At 37.5% G+C, this 24,007-nt stretch overlaps 2 protein-coding genes across 3 annotated transcripts; one reads left to right on the top strand and one right to left on the bottom strand.

Moving 5' to 3' along the window:
- Positions 1-753: 753 nt before the first annotated feature.
- LOC141846506 (uncharacterized) lies at positions 754-8,132 on the bottom strand. 2 transcript variants are annotated; one of them, XM_074734550.1, is made up of 5 exons: positions 8,037-8,132; positions 7,856-7,906; positions 6,971-7,162; positions 1,845-2,222; positions 754-1,697 (listed from the first exon to the last, which is right to left on the bottom strand). In XM_074734550.1, the coding sequence occupies exons 3-5, from the start codon at positions 7,158-7,160 to the stop codon at positions 994-996; spliced, it is 1,272 nt and encodes a 423-aa protein (XP_074590651.1). In that variant the 5' UTR covers positions 7,161-7,162; positions 7,856-7,906; positions 8,037-8,132; the 3' UTR covers positions 754-993. The 2 variants fall into 2 exon arrangements, with proteins under 2 accessions (XP_074590651.1, XP_074590650.1); XM_074734549.1 differs by lacking the exon at positions 7,856-7,906.
- An 11,003-nt stretch (positions 8,133-19,135) lies between these two features.
- On the top strand, positions 19,136-23,259 carry LOC141846163 (protein CHUP1, chloroplastic). The gene is made up of 9 exons (XM_074734162.1): positions 19,136-19,537; positions 19,623-19,672; positions 19,758-20,504; positions 20,586-21,914; positions 22,015-22,146; positions 22,237-22,418; positions 22,502-22,613; positions 22,709-22,852; positions 22,923-23,259. Exons 1-9 carry the CDS (start codon positions 19,441-19,443, stop codon positions 23,019-23,021), a joined length of 2,892 nt encoding a protein of 963 aa, XP_074590263.1. The 5' UTR covers positions 19,136-19,440; the 3' UTR covers positions 23,022-23,259.
- Positions 23,260-24,007: the final 748 nt, after the last annotated feature.

Below are 24,007 nucleotides of genomic sequence, written 5' to 3'. Positions count from 1 at the left end.
GCATTCTTTTTTTAAAAAAAAACCCAATATATTTCTTATATAAAAAACATCATTATTATAATAGTTTGGAGTAGATGTTATAACATGTTAAAATAAATCAGATCAACTTGATTAAAAATAAAAAAAAATTATTTACTAAATTAATTAAAATTACTTAAATTAGATCAAAATCATTTTTAAAAATTAAAATCATTATAAAATTGTTATAGTAGTCATTTAATAGCTACTACAATAATATTATAATCTTTAAATGACTGTTACAATATTGTAACAATCACTAATTGACTATTAAAATAGTTTTATAATATTTTTAATATTATTTAAGCGATTTTGATAAGTTTAAAATTTTTTGACCAACTTAATAAAGTGTATTTTTTATTTTAAAGTGCTTTATGTATATTTTTTGACAAGTTGAACTACAAGAAAATTACTTTAATCCGTTATAGCAATTAGAAATACTTGTAACTGCTATGACAACTTTAGAATAAGAATATTTTTTATATGAAAAATATGTTAGACATCTTTTTAATATATATATTTTAAAAAATATCATTTTGATAATTATAATAATTAAGAGTCCTCTTTTAATTTTTGCCAATTGTTTTTGATAATGGATCACAATAGCTTGGAATTATACAGAGCACTTGGGTTTAGGAAGATCATGCTTAAACCTTTAATTGCTTGACCAGTGTGCTATGCAAGCTGCTAGACCTTTAACTTATGTGAATATGATGAAATTCTCACTAGTAGGACTTTAGCAAAATGATAAGTATTCCTATGAACCAAATATAGAAATAAGTATTCCTTGTCACTTTCATTGAATACATATTCTTCCTTTGCTATTTTATTTCTAAGAATAACTCTTTTTCTCCTTACATTTTCATTTCTAAGAAATGAAGCTAGTGACTCCTGTAATGTCCATCTCATTCTTGGTGTGCCCATGGAAGCTAGAAAATAACCAGTTAATTAGCAACTTGATCAACTCATATAAATCTACTCACCCTTTTCATTCCTTTGAACAGGTTTAAATGCTGCCAACAAAACAGCTACCTTACTAGTAAGGAATCCTGCGACCCCAACGACAAGTTCAGTCGGTGACAATGTTAAGGTTGTAGTACCTCCTATTCGATACTTCAGCGCGGCCGCACTGGTGGCAATGACTAGTACCAGAGGTACCCATTGCCTCTTTATGCCCCCAAGGGCTCGCAACAAGTTGTCACCATCCTTCGAATTATTTTCTGGGGCAGACAATCCATCTACAGATCTCTGTAGCAGTAATAGGTAAAAGAAACCAGCAAGCCCACCAGTTAAGAATGCGTAAGTGGATTTCTCATTGGAGCAGAGATTTAGAATCGATGAACCACTCAATATAAGAATAAGGTCATAAACTAGCAATGAAAACTTAAGCTCTGCGTACTCTTTCATGCTAGCCTCCCTAGTCTGTTTATGGTCTGGAAGGGTTTGTGATAATGACTGCATATTTAGTGAGCTTGAGAATGAATTCCAAGATAACTCAGTACTGAATGATGGCCTTAGCTCAGCTACAGATATCCCACCTTCTCCGAGCAGCAAATTGTGAGATTCAAATGTGTACTGAAGACAATCAAAAAGACTTTCATCTTTGCTTTCAATAGATTCAGATAAGCGTGCAGAGCCATTTACAACTGTCAACTTTAAACCATCAAGCCTCCAAGAACCTGACATTGAAGATTAGAAATGAAAACCACATCAATCTTTAATTGGAAAGATTATGTTGTAAACGTTGCTACTTCCGGACCTTGGTTGAGGGAATCATTCATAAGGATACTCTAAGATATTTCGATACTGAATACCTTGTAGCCTACCTGTTTCAAGACCAATCCAAAATGCTTCAATTTTCCCTAACTTGGATCCTTTGAAAGTGACAACATCAACAGAACCTCTCTGGAAGTGAAGAGCTCCGTTTGGATTTGTGTCTACCCCTTGCATGGGGAGCTCTAATGAGATTGCAGTTAACCTCTGTAGTATTGCGTTTCCATTTTCATCTATTAAGCAAAGCAGTAATGCAGCGTTTATGTCATTCAAAGAAGAGCCATAATCACTACTTGTGCAGAGCTCAACTATGTAATAAGAGTTATGCAAATCCAACTCCAAGGAAGACAATGCATCTTCATGTAAATATTTTGTGTGCTTTGCTTCGGTGCTATGCAAAAGACGTGAAGGTTTTGCAAAACCCTGAAAATCTGAAGACAATCGATCAGTTTATAGACCTTGAAGTTTATAAAAATAAAAGTACAAAATATTTTAGAAGACTTCTCGATCAATTACCCCATAAACATGCATAAGGCATATGAAATATGGGAGTGGTACAATGAGTGGATCAAAAGGAGATGTCAACTCTGACCAGAGATAAATCAACATCCTACAGGTATATCAAAAATATCCAAATTGTACATACACAACTATCCAAACTCCTTAATTATTCAGAGAGCAATAGCCATCAGACAGGCATATAAAACAAAGCAAAACACCTTTCATCAAACACATTGGCAAACCCAACTTATCATTCCAATGCAAATTTATGAACCATTTCCAAACTATAGCAAGAAATAAGTACAAAATTTGTATGTATCATCCTTCTGATCTAATGTACCCCATGGTTTAAAAATTTGATCCATGCCAGAGTTTCGGTATATTCAGTATATGATTGGAACGTTACAGTTTCGGTACTATATCATATCGTACCGATACGATTTCAATACTTTTTTTAAAATACAAAATAGATTAATTAAAAATATTTTTATTAATATTTGATCATTATAGATACTTATTATTAACTTTTATTTGATATGTTGATTGTTAAGTTTAAGTTTTGATATTATATTGTGAAATGTTTGATTCTTATTGAGTAAAAATCAATTTAAATTAATTGAAATCCATCAAGAAGGTTTAAACGATATTTAATTTAGATATAGTTTGATCAATTTAAAATTAAATGCAATTTATATAAAAAATAATTTAGTTTATTGGTAGTAATACATTAGTAGTAATACATTTTATAACATTAGAAATTATATTATATTTAATTTTTATCCAAGAAGGGAAAAGGATAATCATCTTTAAAAAGGTTAAGAGGTTTTGTTTTTCCTCTATTTACTTTAAAAGGTATTTTTTTCTCTTTATTTATTTCAATGGAGAAAAAAATAATGAATGAAAGAGGAAAAAATTAATGAAGAAAAAAATTAATGGAAGAGAAAAAAATTAAGTTTGAAAATTTTAATAGGGAAAAGGAAATATCTATTTTAAAAAATAACCTTTAAAATTAAAAATTAAAAATAAAATATAAAAATATATTTAAAAAATCACAGCTATTGCCACCAGTGCCCCGCCCCCGTGAAGGCCGCGCGAGGGTTGCAGTGGCCTCGACGCCCTTGTTGAAGTCATGCGAGGATCGTGGCGGCTATCTAGTATTATCTATCAGTCTCACAAGCAAGATTGAAATTGTTGAGAAAAGAAAGGTTGCAATTGAAAACACTTAGACCATAGAGAAACGAGATGACTTAGGATTTGTTTTGCTTTATAAGATAAATGGTAACAAGTTTGCATATACTACAAGGTCTAATGTTTGTATTCATTATCAATGATCTTAAGACCTCCAGTAAGACAAGAGGTTGTTGGTAATTTACTCCACATGATCCTCCTACAACATCATACTATTTGTTTTTCAATTTTTTAGCAAGATATAAACATCTGTGAGATTTCCCAAGGTAGTTCACACAAGAATGAATGTCATTGTCATACTACTTAAATGAATGCAACCGGTTATATAATAGTGAAAAGTGTGACACAGAACAAAGAAACTTTTGCATGCTTTAAGAAATAGCACTAGAACTATAATATTTGGCACTAGAGCAAATTAGAATGACAAATCACAAAAATACAAAACAAAGAAACTTTCGCATGCCTCAAGAAATAACACTAGAGCTATATAATATTTGGCACTAGAGCAAATTAGAATGACAAATCATAAAAATATAAAAATTTCATGTAGTGAATACAATGACATGATAGATTGATCTATTAATTGATTGAATTATTCTTTAAAAAAGTAGAGAAAGTTTGCCCTAGATATTCCTCTTTTTTCACAGAATGCTCCATAGAAGCAATGTGCTATTCCTTGAAATAATAAAACTAATTTTAACATCATCAACCTTTTCAAGAATTTATTTATTTATTTTTCCATATAATATTTCTTCTTCTTTTTTTTAAGAAATAATTTCAACTAGGTTTGTACAATTTAGTGTTAAATATTGTCACAAAGTGACCCAAGATTCAAATTGTACTTGGTAGAATTCTCAGATGCTCATAATTTTTAAATCAAGGTGGCCATTAGATAACATATGAGTTTGAAGCAAGCTATGAGCAATTGCTGCTGTAGCAAACAACAAGGATGTAAATGACGATGCTAGCAAAGCATGACACATTGGTCACCAGCAAGGTTAGTCAGATGGGGATCCTACAAAGGAACAAGAAGATAGATCCCATCATAATATTATAAGATACTACATGTATTTTGCAAAAAAAAAAACAAGGGTAGAAAAAAGGATGAGGAGATCCTTCAATTTACACAAAACAATAGAGGAGTGACTTTAAGACTTTTAAGTTATTTTGCAAATTGCAATTTCGCTAGTTCATTGTATCTTTCTTGAATGAGTTAATAGCTTGGCCTCAGGGTATTATGTTTATACATTAGTTATGGACATGTGAGGAGCTAGATCCATAATCTGTTTGAATATAAACAAATATAAGAATATTATGGAAATGTAGACTCCTTATAAATAGTCAATGCACCTCATGAATGGTATTTTGTCTCTCTCTACTTACGCAGTAAGTGATGTCTTATTTGATTGATGGGTTCAGGTTTAGGCAATCCACCACCATATCTTTGTCTATGTATAGAATATTATAGCCCCCGAGGCATGGTTGAGTTGGTTATGTGGGGCAGATTTGCTGAAGTGGATAAAGGTCGAATCTCGACGAAACTGAGACAATGCCCTCCCTTGTAGTGGCCAACTGTAGCTTCTCGATTTACCTCCTCACAGATGGTCGTGGAGTCGATCATGTGGGGCCGCTGAACTGACGGATTTTGTTGGTGCAAGAAGCACTAGATCTTGCCTAGAGTTTCGATGTTTGACATTACACCTAGGTCTGATCAATTTGACCAAGGGTTAATTCAAATAGGACCTGATGTTTGGATGGATGTGAGTGAAGTCTAGTCAAATGACTAGCAAGAAGTCCTAGTCGGTAAGACTGGGCAGTGGAAGTCCTAATCTGGAAGATTGGGTAAGGGAAAGTCCTAGTTGTTGGCTAGGCAAAGACAAGTCCTGGTTTAAAGGATCAGACAAAAGTCTTAGCAAAGTTAAGTGCACCAGGTGCAAGTCCATGCAGTGTCGGAGGACCAAGAAGCATGGCCAAAGTCCAATCGGGTACGATCCGGAGGACCAGAGGGTAAGTGAAGTCTGGGCGGTTTGGAGGACCGAGTCGCAACAGAAAATCCTTGGGGGTCAAGGATAAAGCTAAGCAGAAAGTTGTTGGTAAAACTTTTTCCGAGTGGAGTGGATAAAGGCGCGTTCCCGGAGTGGAACAGTAGGCGTCAGAATAACCCAGGATTTTGGTAGAAATCCGAAGTTAGACTCACAAGGTAAGGTTTAGGTAAGGTTTAGATAGCTTTGTTTGTTTGTATGCTTGTCTTGCAGGAATCAAAAGCTAAAGCAAGATGGAGAAAGCAGAGGTAAAGCAAACAAAGACAGCTGAACCAAGTCCGTGGTCAACTCAGGTCAAACCTGAGTTCCGGTTGACCTGTTCATTCCAGTCGACCTAGGTGGATAAACTCTACGAAAGCCAAAGTTTATCCAGATCTGCCACGTCAAATTGGGACCTAAATGGTGGTTCCAGTCGACCTGAAAGTCAAGTCAGTCGCGGAGAAAGAATATCACGGTCTACGTGGAGTCAACATGCTCTAGTCGACCTAAGCATGGTATAAAAGGAGGGGCGACGTGCACAACCAGAACAACGAAATACAAGCCATTCCTCTCCTCTTAGTGGTGGTTCTGAACGCAAACGAGGTCAGACGCTTGCAATCGGGGAGGATCCAGGAGGAGTGCGCGGCGCTTAGGATTTTCCAGATTGGCGACAAGTGTTTGCTTTTAATTATTGTCTTACTTTCTGTCTTTAATTCATTGTTATTATATTTGGACTGTAAGATGGGGTTCTCCGCCTCCGAACAAAGTTCGGAAAGAAGACTACTAGTGGGCGGGCGCCTCCCGTACATAGGTCTTAGACGTACTAATCCTGGGGGGTTAGGAACCAAGTAAAATCCGCGAGTCCCCTGTGTTTTGTTTCTAATATCCGTTGCAAGTTTTCTGATAGAAACGAACGATCGAGAAAAGCAACAACGTGCTATTCACCCCCCCCCCCTAGCGCGTTACAAGATCTTACAGATTTCACCTTTTACTGAAATGTATAGAATATATAGGATAACTTTCAAAAAAACTTCAAAAATTTAGAAAATTAAATAGAAAAAATGATATATTTTATTAATTTACTCTATTTTAATTAATTTACATTGAAAAATTGGAGTTTTTAAGCAATGTCTTGGAACCTTGTTTTTAAAAGAAACCAATATTTCATCAAATATCCATAAAAAGTAGTTGACAAGTGACAATCAATAGTAGCAAACAAGAATATGAGGACTTACTTTACACAATCTTTTAAATTTTAATCAGAACTAAAACAATAACAATGTCAAAGAAGCGAATATTGAAAATTGATGATTAGTTATGAGTTGCACATAGATAAAATAGGAAATAGTCATGCTTTCAAGAGACATGAAAGGCAGTCTTCAAACACAAACAATACGAAAGTAATTTAAACACTGAAAGTTACACCAAGAAATGTACAAGTTACAATATATTAGATAGCAAGTGCATACCTTGCATAGGAGCTCGTTTTGACTGTGTAGAAAAATGAGAAGAATACATATGCTTGTTGAGCTTCCATCGAATGGTAAACATGTTTGGTATATTTGAAACTTCTAATAGCCTATTTTTGGAATACCCCTTTGCAAAAAAAGGATTGGCATGAGTGGAAGTTATGAGATACTTCAAAATGACGCTCTCCATTCCTACAAACAAAAAAAAATCAATGATAAAATTGATGCGTTTGAAACAAATGTCTATGAACAAGAGCAATCTCATTCAACATAAACCCAACCACGTCAACAAACACACAAGATGGTATGGCATTTAATTAAACCTCACTATCTAGCCAAGTACCGGTACAGGATTGTGCATGTGTAAGTTAATATAGGCAGATTACAGTTTTTATTTATTTCAAATAGCTGAAGGGCTCTCAACTATCCAAGGTCCTAGGACTAGGTAGGGAATAGGCCTTGGTTAGTTGGATTGAAAAAAATAGTCCTTTCTTGACTTGCAATGATGAGTGATGTCAGTGGTATATATTACGGACTGGGAGAAATTACAGCCACTGCAACTTATTAAAAATATATAGATGGTAATACAATTTTCCATAGAGTTGGAAACGTTAGGAACAGACTTAGGGCAATGGTGATTATATTCTTTTATGAATTTGGATATCAGAGAACCTTTTCTAAAGAGTTTGTGCTGGTGATGGTCTCTTCGTAATCCACTACTTCTATAGACAAAAAGTTATTGTTGAAAGCTCAGTTAAATGGTTTTATTAACCAACAAGTATGAAACTTTTCATCAGCAAACACGAAGGTCGGCAATAATCAGAGAATTTCAGTAGTTCAGTCGCCGTCCAACTTGTTAGCTTGATATTTCAGGCACACGCATACCTATTTCGCACTGCTTTTAGGTTTGCACTTGCTGATTTCTCCTTTGAACGACTGCCTATTCCATCATGGATTATCTCACAACAACGGGGTGGGAAAAAAAATGATATATTGCACAGACGAAAAAATGACAAAAGAAATTAAAAATTTGTGCAAGCATCATGAGGAGGATTGAGCATCTAACCTCGATGCCCCCAAATATGAAAGAAAGAGAGCGATTTCAGGCTACGGGCGACCTATTTGCCAAGACGCCATTGTTGCTTCTTCCTAATCCTACTGCACTTGCTTGCTCCTCTCTTCTTCCTCTATTTGTTTGTTTGCCCCCAAAAAATCTGATGCCTCAATGTGGGCCGGCGGCCCAGTTCGTTATGGAATGGCCATTTGGGCGTTCTAAAGTATTTTTAAACAATAAAATATTTTAAATTCGTTCGGATTAGATTTTATTTGATTTATCGATGCTGAGGGCCGGCTCTTTTGCAAAATAAAACGCTGCTATGTTTTAATAAAATGATAAATTCCAGTCAGTCTCATGGACTTAATCTCTGGGGTGGTCGATATGATTCTACAAAAATTTCCCACCGACCACCAGGGTAAATCGGGAAGCGCATACAGCGGTCAATCCAGATGTCCAACATCCTTTGATTGCGTTTCCCATTTGGAAGAAGCTACTATGTTTTAATGCTAAAGTGTAGGATGTAGTATTTGATTAAAATTGAATCAAATTAATTAAAATTAAATTAAATTAAATTTTTTTAAATTAATCGATCAAATTTTTAAATAAAAATAAAATAAAATATTAATTAATTCAATTTTCAATTGAATTAACTTAAATAATTAAAATTTTAAAATATTATTAAAAATTTATAGTTAAGAATTTATAAATTTACTTACGTAAGAATTTATAAATTATTTATTTAATTTAATTTAATTTAATTTATTCGATTTATTCGATTTAATTGAATAAGAAATTTTAAAATCAAAATCGAACCGAATTAATCAATTTTAGTCGGTTTATTCGATTTAACTAGATTTTTGCTCATCCCTATTTATATGTACAAGTAACGTTGTATCTCCGGATAAACCATTGAGTCAAGAGATCGAAGAGTTCTTAATTTTAATTCTCATTACGTTGTTCGGGATTACCATGATCTTCGACCCCCAAGATTTCCACTGTTAGATATCTCGTCCACCTGACCTGCCTAGACTTTCACTACTATACATCTAGTTCACCCGACCTGCCTAAACTTCCACCTGGTGTACTTGATCCGCCAAGACTTCCTGCCTAGTCTTCCAAACCAAGACTTCCACTGCCTAGCCTCTAGCCAAGACTTTCATTGTCTAGCCTCCAGTCAAGACTTCCATTACCTAGTTTCCATTAGGACTTGTCTGTGCCTAGCCTCAACTATGACTTTTCTGTGCTCCCTGCACACTTAGATCAGCTTATTAGTAATCACCATACACTTAACTTGAACCTCTTACTATTATCAAAACTAAGATTCGATTATTTGGTGCTCCCTGCACCAACACTTACAAGCTCTCCAGTGACCTTTCAAAAATTAAGCTTGACAAGCTATTTTTAGAATTTGAATTACATGAGCAAACTAATGTCATTATGGACGAGAAAGGTATAGCTCTTATTGCAGGACTAACCAAGGATAAAAAAATCAAGAAAACAAGTTGAAGATGAATCCGACGAATCATCAGGATCTTAAAGCAATGACGAAGTCATCACCGAACTAGTAAATCTCGTTCGGAAGATGCTAAGGAAGAAGCGCGGACTTAGAAGGTGGTGCAGAAAGCCAACTCCAACAAACCATCTACAAACAAGATAGAACTCACTTGCTATGGATGCAAAGAAATAGGGCACTTCAAGTCCGAATGCCCTAACCAGAAGAAAGAGCGCAAGTCCAAGAAGAAGGTGATCAAAGCAACTTGGGACAAGTCATCTTCGAAGGACTTAGAAGAGGAAGACAACACAAGTTTCCTAACACTCCCAGCTCGAGACGAACCAACTAGAACAGAAAGTGAATCAGATAGTGACTTAAGTACAAGCCACGGATTCATATCCATTTCAGAAGGACCATCCACCTCTGTAAGTATTGAAAAGTTATATTCAATTATTTATAGTTTATCAAAAAGACTAACTAAGTCCAACGTTTAAGTTGAATTACTCCAAGAGGAGGTAGCACTCCTTAAGGAGAGAGTCAACTCTAAATCGTCAACTAAAAATGTTCAAGTTGAAAACTCAACTCAAGTTAGAATTCCAGGTTGAAACTTCAGATTGACGATCTGAAAAGATTGTTGAAAAAATTCACTTCGGGATTCAAGTATCTTAACATGATTCTTCGAACTCAAAGAGTTGGATACAACAGATCTGGGCTTGGACCTAAAGTCAAACACAAATCATATATGTCCTTGTTAAATCGACCCAAGAAACTAAGAGTCCAAGCATAGTTCCTAAGTCCAACCTAACCAATTTAATTGGACTGAACCAGTACTGGGTTCCCAAGGATTAAATACATTATTTGATCAGACCCAATAGGGGTCATGATCCAGGGGATCTAAAAACTTGCATGTTAGATAAACTTAATTATTTTATATTTTATTTTTTATTATTTTTATTTATTTTAGAATAACCTAGGCTAAGTAAGTACTCAAATTTGATTAACACTTGCTCAACATAGTCACTACAAGAAAAAAACAAATAGACAACGCTAGAAAGACAACGCTTTTTGCTAAAAATATTATATTTTTTTATTTAATAACGTTTTTAGTCAAAAATGTTGTCTTTTAAAAATCAAAGACAACATTTTTTCAGAAAGCGTTGTCTATTAGCAGTTTTTTTGGGTAAAAGACAACGCTTTTTCAGAAAATGTTGTCTATTAGCATTTTTTTTGTTGATCAAACACAACGGTTTTTTAAAAAGTATTGTCGTTGAGGATATCGAGGGTCTTCTTATGTCCGCGGTCTGCTTCGAGGATTTCACCTGTCTGAAACCTTTCAGCTTCTCCTCTTCACCCCTCTCGCACCTCTCCTTGCCTCTCTTCCTCTCTCGCCACTCCGCCCAACTTCTCCTCTTCGAATCCCTAAACCCTAAACGGGAGTGACGATGCGGCGCCAGTTTCATCCTCGACAGGAGCGACAATGTTGTCTGACATTTTCTCCCGTCTCGATCCTTTCTCTTGTGCCATATCGTCAGCAAGCTTGCCCTCGCACGCGGCTTCCATCCTCGCTCACTTCTTGTTAAACGTGAGCTATAGCGAAGCACCGCTTGTCCCTAACCTCGGAAGGAAGCAGGGCTCACTCCATTCCTAGCCGCAGCCAACTGCAAGCATAGCGGTGCCGACTTCCCACGCTGTCGCAACAAGGAGCCTTCTGATTCGTGCCACATCTTCTCCCTGGGCTAGACTCAGCCATCAAGCAAACCTCCTTAGTCGCCTTCTTCGTCGCCCTCCCTCAAATTGCCCTAGGGTATCAAAGTCGAATAGCCCTGACGTGGAAGGGAGCCCTAATGTAGAGAAACTTTGGACACCCAACTCTCGTGGACGTGATCCTGCACCTTCACGTGAGAGGTTCATCCTCCTAAAACCTTGCCTCTTGTCTTCAATGTTTCCCCAAAAATTATTTTGTCACTGCAATGCACCTTTTTTCTCCTTGTAGTATGGATCTCGAGGCTAATAAGAGGAGGATGATCAACAATGAGGATTGCAACAGTTTTGATTATTCAAAAGATTTCAGTTTTACCAACCTTTTGGAAAGGATGGATGGAGGCAAGTATGGGAGTGTGACTAAAGAACTTGAAGCTATTCATGTAATATCTCTGATAGATATCCCTAGTTGTTTTCAGTTTGTTAATATGATCTTATAGAATATTAATGTGTTATATAAATTGTTACTTGTGAAGTTAAATTATCCACTTGATATTTGTGTTTCAATTCCAAATTTATGATATCTGATTGCATGCTGATGCTTGATTCTAGGATGAAAGAAGTGTAAAGATAAAAAATGAAAATCAAGATCTAAGCACATCAAAAAAGGGAATTGGCAGGCAATGTTCATCCAAAAGAAAGAAAAGAAGCGAGATACAAGATGTTGATGCTCCTAATAGTATAAAGAGTATTGTTCCATATGCTGAACTGAAACAACACGATGATGATTCCGAATATGTTTCTACTGTGACTCTACAAGAGAAGGCACACGACAGGAGCTTCAATGAAGACGAAAAGTATTGCCAGAAAGTGATAGATTGGAAGATTTTTGGAAAGATATGTCATTAGCAATGGAATTTACAAAGGTTAGCTTTGTTGCATCTGTACTTTTTTTGGTGATACATTATTTCTTTTCTTTTCCTGATTCATCATCATAGAGAATGCTAGCTAGTTGTGGAAAGTAGTCCTACACTTCTATACTTGCAATTTAGAAGTCCTAATTTATGAACAAGAAATTAATCTGCATAATTTACTGATCTGTATAAAATCTTAATATCAGTGATGATTGAAATGAACACATTTCTAGCAGCCTAAATCTTGGTAAAGTAAAACCTTATTTATAATTGTTATTTTATGATCAGCATATCCATCTTTATTCCTTGTAGATTCAAGAACTGATGATCTTTAAGTACTTGCATGTTATGATCTTTAAGTACTTGCATGTTAGATTTTTTAGTAGTTGCCTTCAGTTTCTATTACAAAATTCCTGTTTCCAGCTGCTACAGTCATAGTCTTTTACAGAGAAGTTGGCACTTTGTCCTTTCAAATTACGCAGATTCTAAATGTCACTTTCTGTAGATTCTAAATGTCATTGACATGAATGACACATTCCTTAATATGCAGTTTCCATATTCATTAATATGATGTTTTGTTTACTTTGCATAAGCATTGTTGATTTTCTAGCTTATTATCTGCAGTTGATCTTCTGTTCCCATCACTGCTTTAAATATTATTACTAATCCAAGGATTATGGCATTGTAGTTTTCATATAGTTCTAATAAATGTAGATTATGTTTAACATTTCTATTTTTATAATTTATTTGTTAACCTTTTTCTTGTAGGATGATGCTTCCGACAATTAAGTTGTGCAAGAAGAAGAAGTAGAAGAAGAAGAAGAATGTGATCATTTCTACTTGCCCCATGATGAGTTTGGTCTTGTTTATCATATTTGTGGAGTAATACAGAAAAACATAGATACTATATTTGATTACCAATGGACAAAGGTACTAACATGCAGTTAAAACCTTTACAGTTATATCTTAGCTTAGTTCTTATTGGTTTAAATATAGATGTTTCTTATATATTCCATATTTCAAATTGAAGGGACAAAAGAGGATGTGATTACAAAAGCACTTGAGCCGGGCGTGTGAGGGACATTGGATCGAGGTCATATCAATCCAACAACATATTTCAAAGTTGGTAGAAGCATATATTATGTAATTAAGTCTATGTAATGCTTTTGTAATAGACAATGTTTTTGTAATAGACACTGATTTTGTATATGGAAGTTATTTGGCAAATATAATAGACAATGATTTTGTACATGGAAAATATAATAGTTTTTATTTATTGATAAAAATATTTGTATAATAGACAACGTTGTTAAATATAATAGATAACGTTGTTAAATATAATAGACAACGCTTTTTAAAGGTTGCAAAAGTGTTCTCGATGTTAACAAAGACAACGCTTCTTATGTGTTGCCTTTGAGAGACCCCTTTTACAACAGAAAATTTTACAACGCTTTTTCTACCAGATAGACAACGCATGAAAAACATTGTGTATTAGCTTTTTTCTTGTAGTGAGTACCAGAGTGGAGCGAGATGATAGTACGTTAGGGAAATTGATCTAAGTAGTCGAGTAAGGTAAGGAGTACCTTGCTTAGCTTGATCTTCATAACTAAATCGATCTAACTGAAGCTACCTCGCCACATCCTATACTAGTTAGACCAAAGTTTATCCCTAGATTAGCTAAATATATAATTTCTTGAACCAGCTTTGTCTTAGAAATGGGTCGTTGTTTCGATAACCAAGAAGGCCCCTGTGCCTCGCCACTGTCTAGAAGCTGATTTTTGAAATACATATTTAGCAAGTCAAAAGGTTAAACTTGAATCTAACCCAAGGTTAATCAAATATTAAATAATAACCTATTTTCATTAATCAAGATAAAAATGGATAATCATCTCACACAACTCATAAAATTAACTGTGTGATCATCTAGAAATGGGTGAGATGAAACTAGGCTTAAAAATGTCTAATCATTAAATTCTAATTTTAATTAATCCTTACAGATTTTTAATTGAATTAATCTTTAAAAAGTTTAAATGCTTTGAGTAAGAGTATACATATTGTTAAAAGCATGATAAACTATTTTAGAAAGGTATATTTTCTAACTTTAAATTGTGTTGTCAAACATAAAAAAGGGAAAGATTGTTGTTGCAATCAACATCGATAATCGAACTTGTATTTTGATCGTCTAATAAAGAGCTTAAAGTTAGACATTATGTGTTTGATATATAAGCGAAGTGTGCAAGTAATTTAGCATGGAATGTCCTAATGGGTACATTAGACATCAAAAGTCTTAGTGGATCAGAAGGATCAGACACCTGACAAAAGATCAGATGAGTTGATCTAGCAGAATACTTGATGGATCAATTGGATTGGACATCAAGTAAGGAAAGTCTTCATGGGTCGATTATACACTAAACAAAAGGAGAAGTCTAAACATGTCAGTTGGATTAGATATTTGGCAAGTGAGTTAAGGTAATTCCTTGAAAGGTCTTTCTAATTTGGAAAGACAGTAAGGACGTGTCCCAATTGGGACATAACTTTAGGCGATGATCTAACTAAAGAAACCAATGGATATTTTTAAAGTTGAGATCAGACATTTATAAACTGTCAATTAATCCATACATATATAAATCATTCTAACTTTGTTTTGTAGGTTTACTACTATATATTGTGCTAACTTTATTTTATAGAAAAAAAATAAAGTTATCCAAAATTTAAGGGTTCAGTCGACCAATCAAAATGATCAATTGATCGATCCAAGTGGATAGACATATATCAGATTGAGATCCAGCAAAAAAGGAAATAGACATTCAGTCAACTGATCAGGAGGATCGGTCGAGCGAACATATTTGAAAAGCTCAGATCAGATAAGATCGGATCAGTTAACAAAGGAAATTCTAAGGATGAGTCGACTGATTAGGAGTTTCAGTCGATTATACAGTGAATTTCACGAGATTGATTAGATAAGAATGAAGCACACAAGCAAGATAAACATTCAGTCGCCTGGAAGGTTCAATCGACTAAACATGATTCAATCGATCGAACAAGTCCTATAAAAGAAGTATGGGATCCGAGACTCTACATCCATTCCTTTCATCGACTCATCTCTTCTCTGCTGTTCCAATCCATGCAAGTACCACTACTGTGACACTAAGAGGCTATCAGATAACCATGATGAAACTCTGATTTAAAAGTTGTCGGTATACTATTTCTTTTGGTACTTGCATTTATTTTAAAAGGGAAAAGTAGTTTGTTACTATCTCTCTTATTCCTTGTATGCATTTTCTTCTTCTCTGAAAGTTTTCAGAGAGAAGGTTTTTAGTGGATTGTCCATTCGTATACGGTCCAAAGGATCATGGGCCTTGAAGTAGCAGTTGCTAGATTGTGAACCACATAAAAAGAAATTGTGTTTTTTGCTTGATTTTAATTTCATTTTTCCGCTACAACGGTGTCTCTATGTTTGTTTTCATAAAAGAAAGAAAGTTTTCAAGGCGAAATATTCACCCCCCTTTATCGCATATTTTAATCCTACAACCTCAACTTAAAATACTCTAACTTGAGTACACGAATGCCTCAACTCAAGACACCTCGACTTGAATACTCCAATTCGACCTTTTAAGTACCATGCTCCAAGGTTAGTATTGTAGAGCTCCAAAATAGGCATCGAATGATCCTAACGCTTTGTTTGGGAGGAGGTGAGGGAAAGAAAGGGAAGGATAAATAAGGGGAAAGAAAATTTTGACCCTTGTTTGGGATAGAGTGAGTTAAGGAAGGGAAGGGAAAAGAAGGGTAAGTTTCACCCTTGCATGCTCATGAATCAATATAATTTCTTACACTCCGATTTAAGGTGTAAGGAAGGGGAAGGAGAACTCAAAAATATTTTGTTCCAATTTTATCCTTATCTTAAAATATTAATTCTCAAATTAACTCATCTGTTTAGGTATCTCATTTTTATATCGTCGCTCCTCATACCAAGGTTGTCAAAATCGTGAGTCAACTCGGCGAGTTTACGAACTATTATTTCAATTCCGTGTTGAATCAGCTTAAAATCGGACCCCCTTGTAAACTCGTAAACTCGCGAGTCAACTCGGTAAACTCGTGAGTCAACTCGGTAAACTCGGTAAACTCGATAAACAAAGGAAATCTTTATTTGACGTTTCCTTTTATCAAATAATTTGGACAATGGAAGCTTATTTGGTGTATCTATTGGACTATTTTTGTATGAAATTTTAAATTTGTCATTTTGTAACTTGATGTTGAAACATAAATTTTGAAAATTTCATATCTTTTCATGTTAAATTTTCATGTTTAGTCTTTTTTTATATGTGAAAACATGTTGTTGATAACTATGTTTATGATTTTTTATTAGATATGTGAAATAGTGATTGTTCTTATGAAGTTATGATCAAATATATATTATTTGACATTTTATAACTCTTTTTTGAATTATCTGTAAACTCGTACGAGTTTAGGATACGAATTTACGATACGAGTTTGTGCACCCCTAACCGAGTCAACACTGGAATCGCGAGTTTGACAATCTTTTCTTCTGCAAAAAAAAAAAAAGTAAATAACCTTGCCTCATATAACGCGTTTGACAACCTTGCCTCATATCAGTAACTCGAGATTGTTGTGTTCTGGTTGGTGCTCTCTCCAGCGAGTTTGACAACCTTGCCTCATATAACGCGTGTCATTACCATCCAATGTCCAACCGCTCACACTCCACAACGTTGGCACCAACCCTCGCCATATATTTCTCCGAGGATAGGACTCAAGAGAGTAGGAACATGTAAACCTAATCTTCTTTTTATTCTTCTCCTCTGAAGACAAAGATTTATCCAAAAAACATGCATTGCCTTTTTTTAGGACGTTCCATATCCTAGCTTCTATATGCAATATTGACATAATTTTTTAGAAAAAATTTATATCCATAGGTTTAATGAGCTATACATATTTTTTTCACATATAGATTTATTTTTAAAAGGGAGTGTATTTTTGTAACTTTATATATTTAACTTTCATTCTCTTTCCTTTTCTTTCAAACAATATAATACATGTTACGTTAATGAACCTCTCTTCCCTTTTAAACAAAGGGGAACATAAAACTTTACTTGTCCTCCCTTTTCCTTTCTTTTCTTTCCTTCCCTTCCTCTTTCATTAATGAATTTTTTATCACCCCATCCAAATAGACTGTAAGGATCTAGTCCGAATAAGGGAGAAAACCTCACATGGCTCCCATGGCAAGAAGTAACTCGCCATGATCCATCACTAACATGATAACGGGAGGTAGTTATTGTTAGTGTCAGCCCTTAGTGTCAATTCGGATTGAGTGAAACTCGAGTTGGACTCAAGTCAAATCGAATCCATTAAGAGGGTTACATGATCATCATGCATGAGATTAATAGGGTATTAATTCCCTCATCATTAAGAGGGTTGCATGAGCATCATTAAAAGGGTTGCATGATCATCATGCATGGCATGTATAAGATTATTAAAGGTATTAATTCCATGGAATCCCAAGAGCTAAAACTCCTTCATATTCCATGGTTGGATATAAAAAGGATGAGAGGCTCCTGAGAGAAGGACTATTGGTCTTCTTCCTCTTCTCTTCTACCTTGGCCAAACCTAGTATTGTGGCTAGCACCACGATCTGGTTCCTCTCCATATCAGTGTTCGTGTGGATATCGTGGAGGCGCGAACACACTGATCGTGCTGAGATCCGTGAACCTTTGAATGCAAGAGTTGCTGTCGGGTTTGCGAAGGACTCGCATCGAAGATAACATCGATTCCAGTAGATAGAATTGGTAAAACGAATATGGTTTCGCATGGATCTTCTGGAGGAATTCCTTTTCCGTTGCGTTTTATGTGGCTAAAATTATTTTTAGGCACATCCAGATCCCTACCGTTATGACGTCATAATAGTGACAATAAATGACGATTACCATAATCCATGGGCAGTGATGCGCAGTGAGCAATTCCGACACAAGTAAATAAAAAGGTATGATTTCATGATCAGAAAATTATTCCAACTACCCTTTGGAAACATAACATTTTCTTTTTAATGACTTAAGCATGAGGAATCTTGCCGGACATCTCTCCGTCTTCTGATGCATATTAATCTCAGGACTCCCTTGGACCGCTACGCTGGGATAATCAAGAGTAGGAAGGCATAACAAACACGAAGCTCTTAAAAAGAGGCGATATATTTTGGTCGCAACAACGGGTGAGCGAATCATTTTAATTTTAAAAGAGAAATTCTTTTTCAACGATATGGATAATTAGAAATGCCTCAATAATTTTTTTAAAAAAATTATAAATATTAAATTTTATGACAAACTCCTCTGCCTATTATCCTTCGTTATCGTATGTACAGTAGGGAAAATAAAAGAAAGGCAGTCACATTGAGATAACCAACTCCATGTCACATTGTCAAATTAGTGTCCAATTTTCATAGGTTGAAAGGAATAAAAATAACTCTCGGGATATAATTGAGTTAATTATGACGGAGCAGATTTGCAGAAGAAGATAAGGATTTGAATTTTAATGAAATTGAATAATACTCTTTTCTATCATGATCAATTATAATTTTTTAATTTATAATAATAAATCAATGATTATTGAGATGACATATTCCTAAAAAATCTATCTAAAAATCTATCTATTGTTGGCTGTGAAGCCGCCAGAATATGCAAAACACGCATTTCATTGTGGAAGATTGATCCCGACCGTTGCTTCTTTATCCTGGAAGCCTGCTAGCTAGCCTAGCTACCTATTAGATATATGTGAACAGAAAACACCCACCTGCGCTGCCTTTCCAAGAGACAAATAAAGCCAAACAACGGCATATCAAGGTGGGGCCTACTTGAGTTCTCCCAACCACGTAGCTTTTTATCCTTCTCTATAAATTCTCCCCTACTATATCAAAAATATTTTAAAACTATTTTAGAGTTTTAATTGCTATAATAATTTTAAGATGCTACAACAATATAACAGTTTGTTTAATATATAAATGTGTTCTCTATATAATATTTTTATCAAGTTAAATCTTTTCTTGAAAATATGCTATGTATTTATGCAGTGATATGAACAGAGAAATGCAGCCACATGAACTGGTGGTGCTCCCTTATTCAACATGTGTAGCTCGAATTAACTAGAATTCCGATGAAAAGAAGGCACCACATGATAATTTCGTCTTGCCTTCGTGGGTTGATGATGGTTCCTCCCTCGGTTTCCTGCTGATTCCAAATCGCTTGAACGGGCAATGAGAGATTGATGCATGAATTAAGGAGATTCCGGATAAGAACTCTTCATGCTTGTTCGAGTAGGATTCCTGGTCGCTGCCACTGCTGCAGCCCTTGCAGTTAAGCAGGCAAATAGCTCAAAACCCCCTCGATTAAAACCTCCAGGTATCATTGTTAATTTGTCGATCATCATTTTCATCAGATAAATAGATAGATATCTGTAAAAGCAGATCAATTGTGAATGAATCAGGGGATGACGAGGCAAAGCTGGATTTTGATTCTACTGAAAGGAAGATTCCGGTATATGTGTTAGATTTTCTTTCTCTTTTTTTGATCACCAATACATGGGAGATTACATCGATCTCTTGCTGAAATTGATTAACAGGATGAGGAGAAAGAAGAGGAGGAAGAGGAGGTGAAGAGAATCAGCAGCGTGATAAGCTCAATCCAGAGCAAGCTGATGGAAGAGGAGGAGGAGGAGGAGGATGAGTTACTGCCAGAATTCGAAGATCTCTTCTCCGGCGAGGTTGAGCTGCCACTGTCGAGTACAGATAAGTTCGCCGTTGTCAAAGAGGATTCGTACTATGAGATGGAGCTGGAGAGGCTACGGAAGCTGGTGAAGGAACTGGAGGAGCGGGAGGTGAAGCTGGAGGGAGAGCTGCTAGAGTACTACGGCCTGAAAGAACAGGAATCCGACGTGGTGGAGCTGCAGAAGCAGGTCAAGATGAAGGCGATGGAAATCGACAAGCTCAAGATCACGGTGAGTTCGTTGGAGGAGGAGAAAAGGATTCTGGAGGAGCAGGTGGCGCGGGGGGCGGGAGCGAGGAAGGAGGTGGAGGCGGCTAGGAATAAGATTAAGGAGCTGCAGCGGCAGATGCAGGAGGAAGCGCGGCAGACGAAGGGACACCTGCTGCTGCTGAAGCAGCAGGTCGCGGCGCTGCAGGCCAAGGAGGAGGAGGCGGCGAAGAAGGAGGCGGAGGTGGAGAGGAAGATGAAGGCGGCGAAGGAGCTGGAGGTGGAGGTGGTGGAGTTGAGGAGGAAGAGCAAGGAGCTGCAGCACGAGAAGAGGGAGCTGATGGTGAAGCTTGATGAGGCGGAGGCGAGAGCCGCAGCGCTCGCCAACATGACGGAGGTGTGCTCTCTTTTATCAATTAATTAACAACCTGCAAATCTGGTACAAACATGGAGAACTTGTCTTCTTCCTTAATTACAGACCGAGATGGTGGCGAGGGCGAGGGAGGAGATCAACAAGCTGCGGCACGCCAACGAGGACCTCATCAAGCAAGTGGAAGGCCTGCAAATGAACCGCTTCGGCGAGGTGGAGGAACTGGTCTACCTGCGCTGGGTCAACGCCTGCCTCCGCTACGAGCTCCGCGACTACCAGACCCCCTCCGGCAAGCTATCCGCCCGCGACCTCAACAAGAGCCTCAGCCCCAAGTCCCAGGAGAAGGCCAAGCGCCTCCTCCAGAACTACGCCGGCTCGGAGCGCGGCCAGGGCGACACCGACATGGAGAGCAACATCTCCTCCGCGCCCTCATCGCCGGGCAGCGAGGACTTCGACAACGCCTCCGTCGACAGCTTCTCCAGTCGCCTCAGCTCCGTCAGCAAGAAGCAGGGTCTCATCCAGAAGCTCAAGCGCTGGGGCGGCGGCGGCGGCAGAAGCGGCCGGGACGAGGCCAGCAGCCTCCTCTCGTCACCTATGAGCGAGCGCTCGGCGATGCAGCGCTCCTCGCGGCCGAGGGGGCCTCTCGAGTCGCTCATGATGAGGAATGCTGGCGACGGCGTCGCCATCACCACCTACGGGAAACAGGATCCCAGTGCCGAAGACGAGCAGTTGAACGGCGTCGCGGCCTCGTTCCAGTTGATGTCCAAGTCAGTTGAGGGCGTGGCGGACGAGAAGTACCCGGCCTTCAAGGACCGCCACAAGCTGGCGATGGAGAGGGAGAAGCAGATCAAGGAGAAGGCAGAGAAAGCTAGAGCCGAAAGATTCGGCAACAATGCGCTCAACTCTTATCTCGATTCCAGATCCAAACCATCAGTTGTTTTGCCTCCAAAACTAACTCAAATCAAGGAGAAACAAACAACCCAGGCCGCTTCTACAGACTCCGGCGAGCAACCCGGCGATGCCAAGGTAGAGAGCCCAGTGGTGAGCAAGATGCAGTTGGCACAGATTGAGAAGAGGTCTCCGAGGGTTGCTCGGCCGCCTCCCAAGCGATCTGGTGGAGGCGCTGCTCCGACCTCCCCCGCCACTTCAATAAGTGCTCTTCCACCACCTCCGCCGCCACCCCCTGGCGCGCCGCCGCCGCCGCCACCTCCCTCGGGCGGCCCTCCGCGGCCGCCTCCCCCTCCCGGCGCTCTAACAAAAACGCCTACTGGCGAAAAAGTGCATCGCGCACCTGAGCTGGTAGAGCTCTATCAGTCCCTCATGAAACGTGAAGCCAAGAAGGAGCCGTCCTCAGTCCTCTCCACTGCGTCCAATGTAGCCGATGCGAGAAACAACATGCTGGGAGAGATCGCCAACCGATCTACCTTCCTTTTAGCAGTAAGCACTCGAGAACACCTTTACTGCTTCGATCCATGCAACGATCGATCGTCGTTGCTTAAATCAGAGACGAAACTGGTCGCTAATTAACAAAACGCAGGTTAAAGCCGATGTTGAGACCCAAGGCGAGTTTGTAGAGTCCTTAGCCGCGGAGGTTCGAGCAGCAAGATTCACAAACGTCGAAGATCTCGTTGCTTTCGTCAACTGGCTAGACGAAGAACTCTCCTTCTTGGTAGCTAACTGACTGATCAGGCTCGCCGCATTGATAAAATTAAATAGAACTTGCATGTCCAAGATCACATATATATATTTGCCTCTGTAGGTGGATGAGAGGGCTGTTCTGAAGCACTTCGATTGGCCCGAGAGTAAGGCTGATGCCATGAGGGAAGCAGCTTTCGAGTACCAAGATCTGATGAAGCTGGAGAAAAGAGTCTCATCTTTCGAAGATGACCCCAAACTTCCCTGTGAAGCTGCTCTCAAGAAGATGTACGCTTTGCTAGAAAAGTAAGTTCCTTCTCGTGAAACCTAGTTGATTGAGCTACATGAAGTAAGAATCCCACGTTACTGAAACCCTTTTGCTGATTCAGAATGGAACATAGTATTTATGCTCTCCTACGAACAAGAGATATGGCTATTGCTCGTTACAGGGAGTTCGGAATTCCAACTGATTGGTTGTCAGACTCTGGTGTGGTCGGCAAGGTATATATATACATGTTCCTAAAATCTAAGTTCGAGGATTGTACGACACACCGAATGGAAGATGCTTAAATAAATACATGATTCAATCATGGCAGATCAAATTAGCATCAGTGCAGCTGGCTAGGAAGTACATGAAAAGGGTTTCTTCGGAGCTGGACGCATTAGGTGGCAGCGAGAAAGAGCCAACCAGAGAGTTCTTGCTTCTGCAGGGAGTGAGATTCGCCTTCAGAGTCCATCAGGTACCAGCTTCATGTAAAATAAACCTTCCATCACCTACAAATCTTTTACTGAACTCGTGTTGATTCCTAGTTTGCTGGAGGATTTGATGCTGAAAGTATGAGAGCATTCGAAGAACTGAGAAGCAGAGTCAACAAGCAGACAACTGCAGCTGAGGCTTCTGAAGCTTGAGGGGATGCAAGTGTCTCCATTACTGTTACTCCAAATCTCGTTATATATGATTTTGAGATAACGCTACAGTTATGTTTTTCATTTTGAATGTTATGTATTCTATCAAAAGTTATGGCATCTATGTTGTAATTGAGCTTTTCTCTCGAGAAATATAGTTCACAGCTCGAGGGAACTAGCTCCTGCAACAAAAGTTGTTAGCAGACTATTGTGATAATGAAATTTATTAATCATAGATTTACTGGACGAGCACCTCTCTGTAGGATAGACTAGGATACATGAACTTGGTGAGTGCCTAGGATGCATTTGAGAAGGTTTATTAAAGCATCGTTTATCCAACTAAAATCGATTTTATCTTTTCAAGATGATTCATGATATGTAGAATGTACACTTTGCAGCCAAATATCATAGAATGCAATTTGATTGAAGGTGTTCTTCTAAAACGAAGTTCATAGAGAATTTTAAATAAAAATAGGCACAAAAATACTATATTTTGCAAATAACAAGGAGTACTAATTGCTTCGGCTCAAAAATAACCCATAGAGAGAACTCATTTAGCATAGATCGAGCCACCTATTGAAGTGCACAAGTTTTTCATTCCATGATATCACTTTGTTGAGGTAATCTCTTGGATAGGAAAAATTATGTGTATATCTATTAGTTTTACAAAAGTTTTGAAAATCAAGATTCTTTCAAATTTTCCTCTATGATCACTTCAAACTCAATCAAGTTTGAATTCCATTTTAGTTTTCAATCCTTTTGCAAAACTTCATGAATATATCAAGAGTTTTATATTTGTTTGCAACAAAAAGAGTCCATACTTAAAATAAATTTGAGAATTGGATTCTCAAATCGAGAGAAATAAAGTCTGGTTGGACCAGACAAAGGATAAAATGATGGAACACGTCTTATGAAGACGAAATGAACGAAACTGATTTCGTTCAAATTAGAGGTCGTTTGGTTAGTGAACCAAATGATTCAATTTTGGA

The sequence above is a fragment of the Curcuma longa genome, chromosome 15 (genome assembly GCF_044706935.1).
Source record: "Curcuma longa cultivar G26 ecotype Majalengka, Jawa Barat chromosome 15, ITB_CL_G26_1.1, whole genome shotgun sequence".
In the NCBI taxonomy this organism is placed as follows: domain Eukaryota; kingdom Viridiplantae; phylum Streptophyta; class Magnoliopsida; order Zingiberales; family Zingiberaceae; genus Curcuma; species Curcuma longa.
This window is presented reverse-complemented; position numbering and strand designations above follow the sequence as displayed.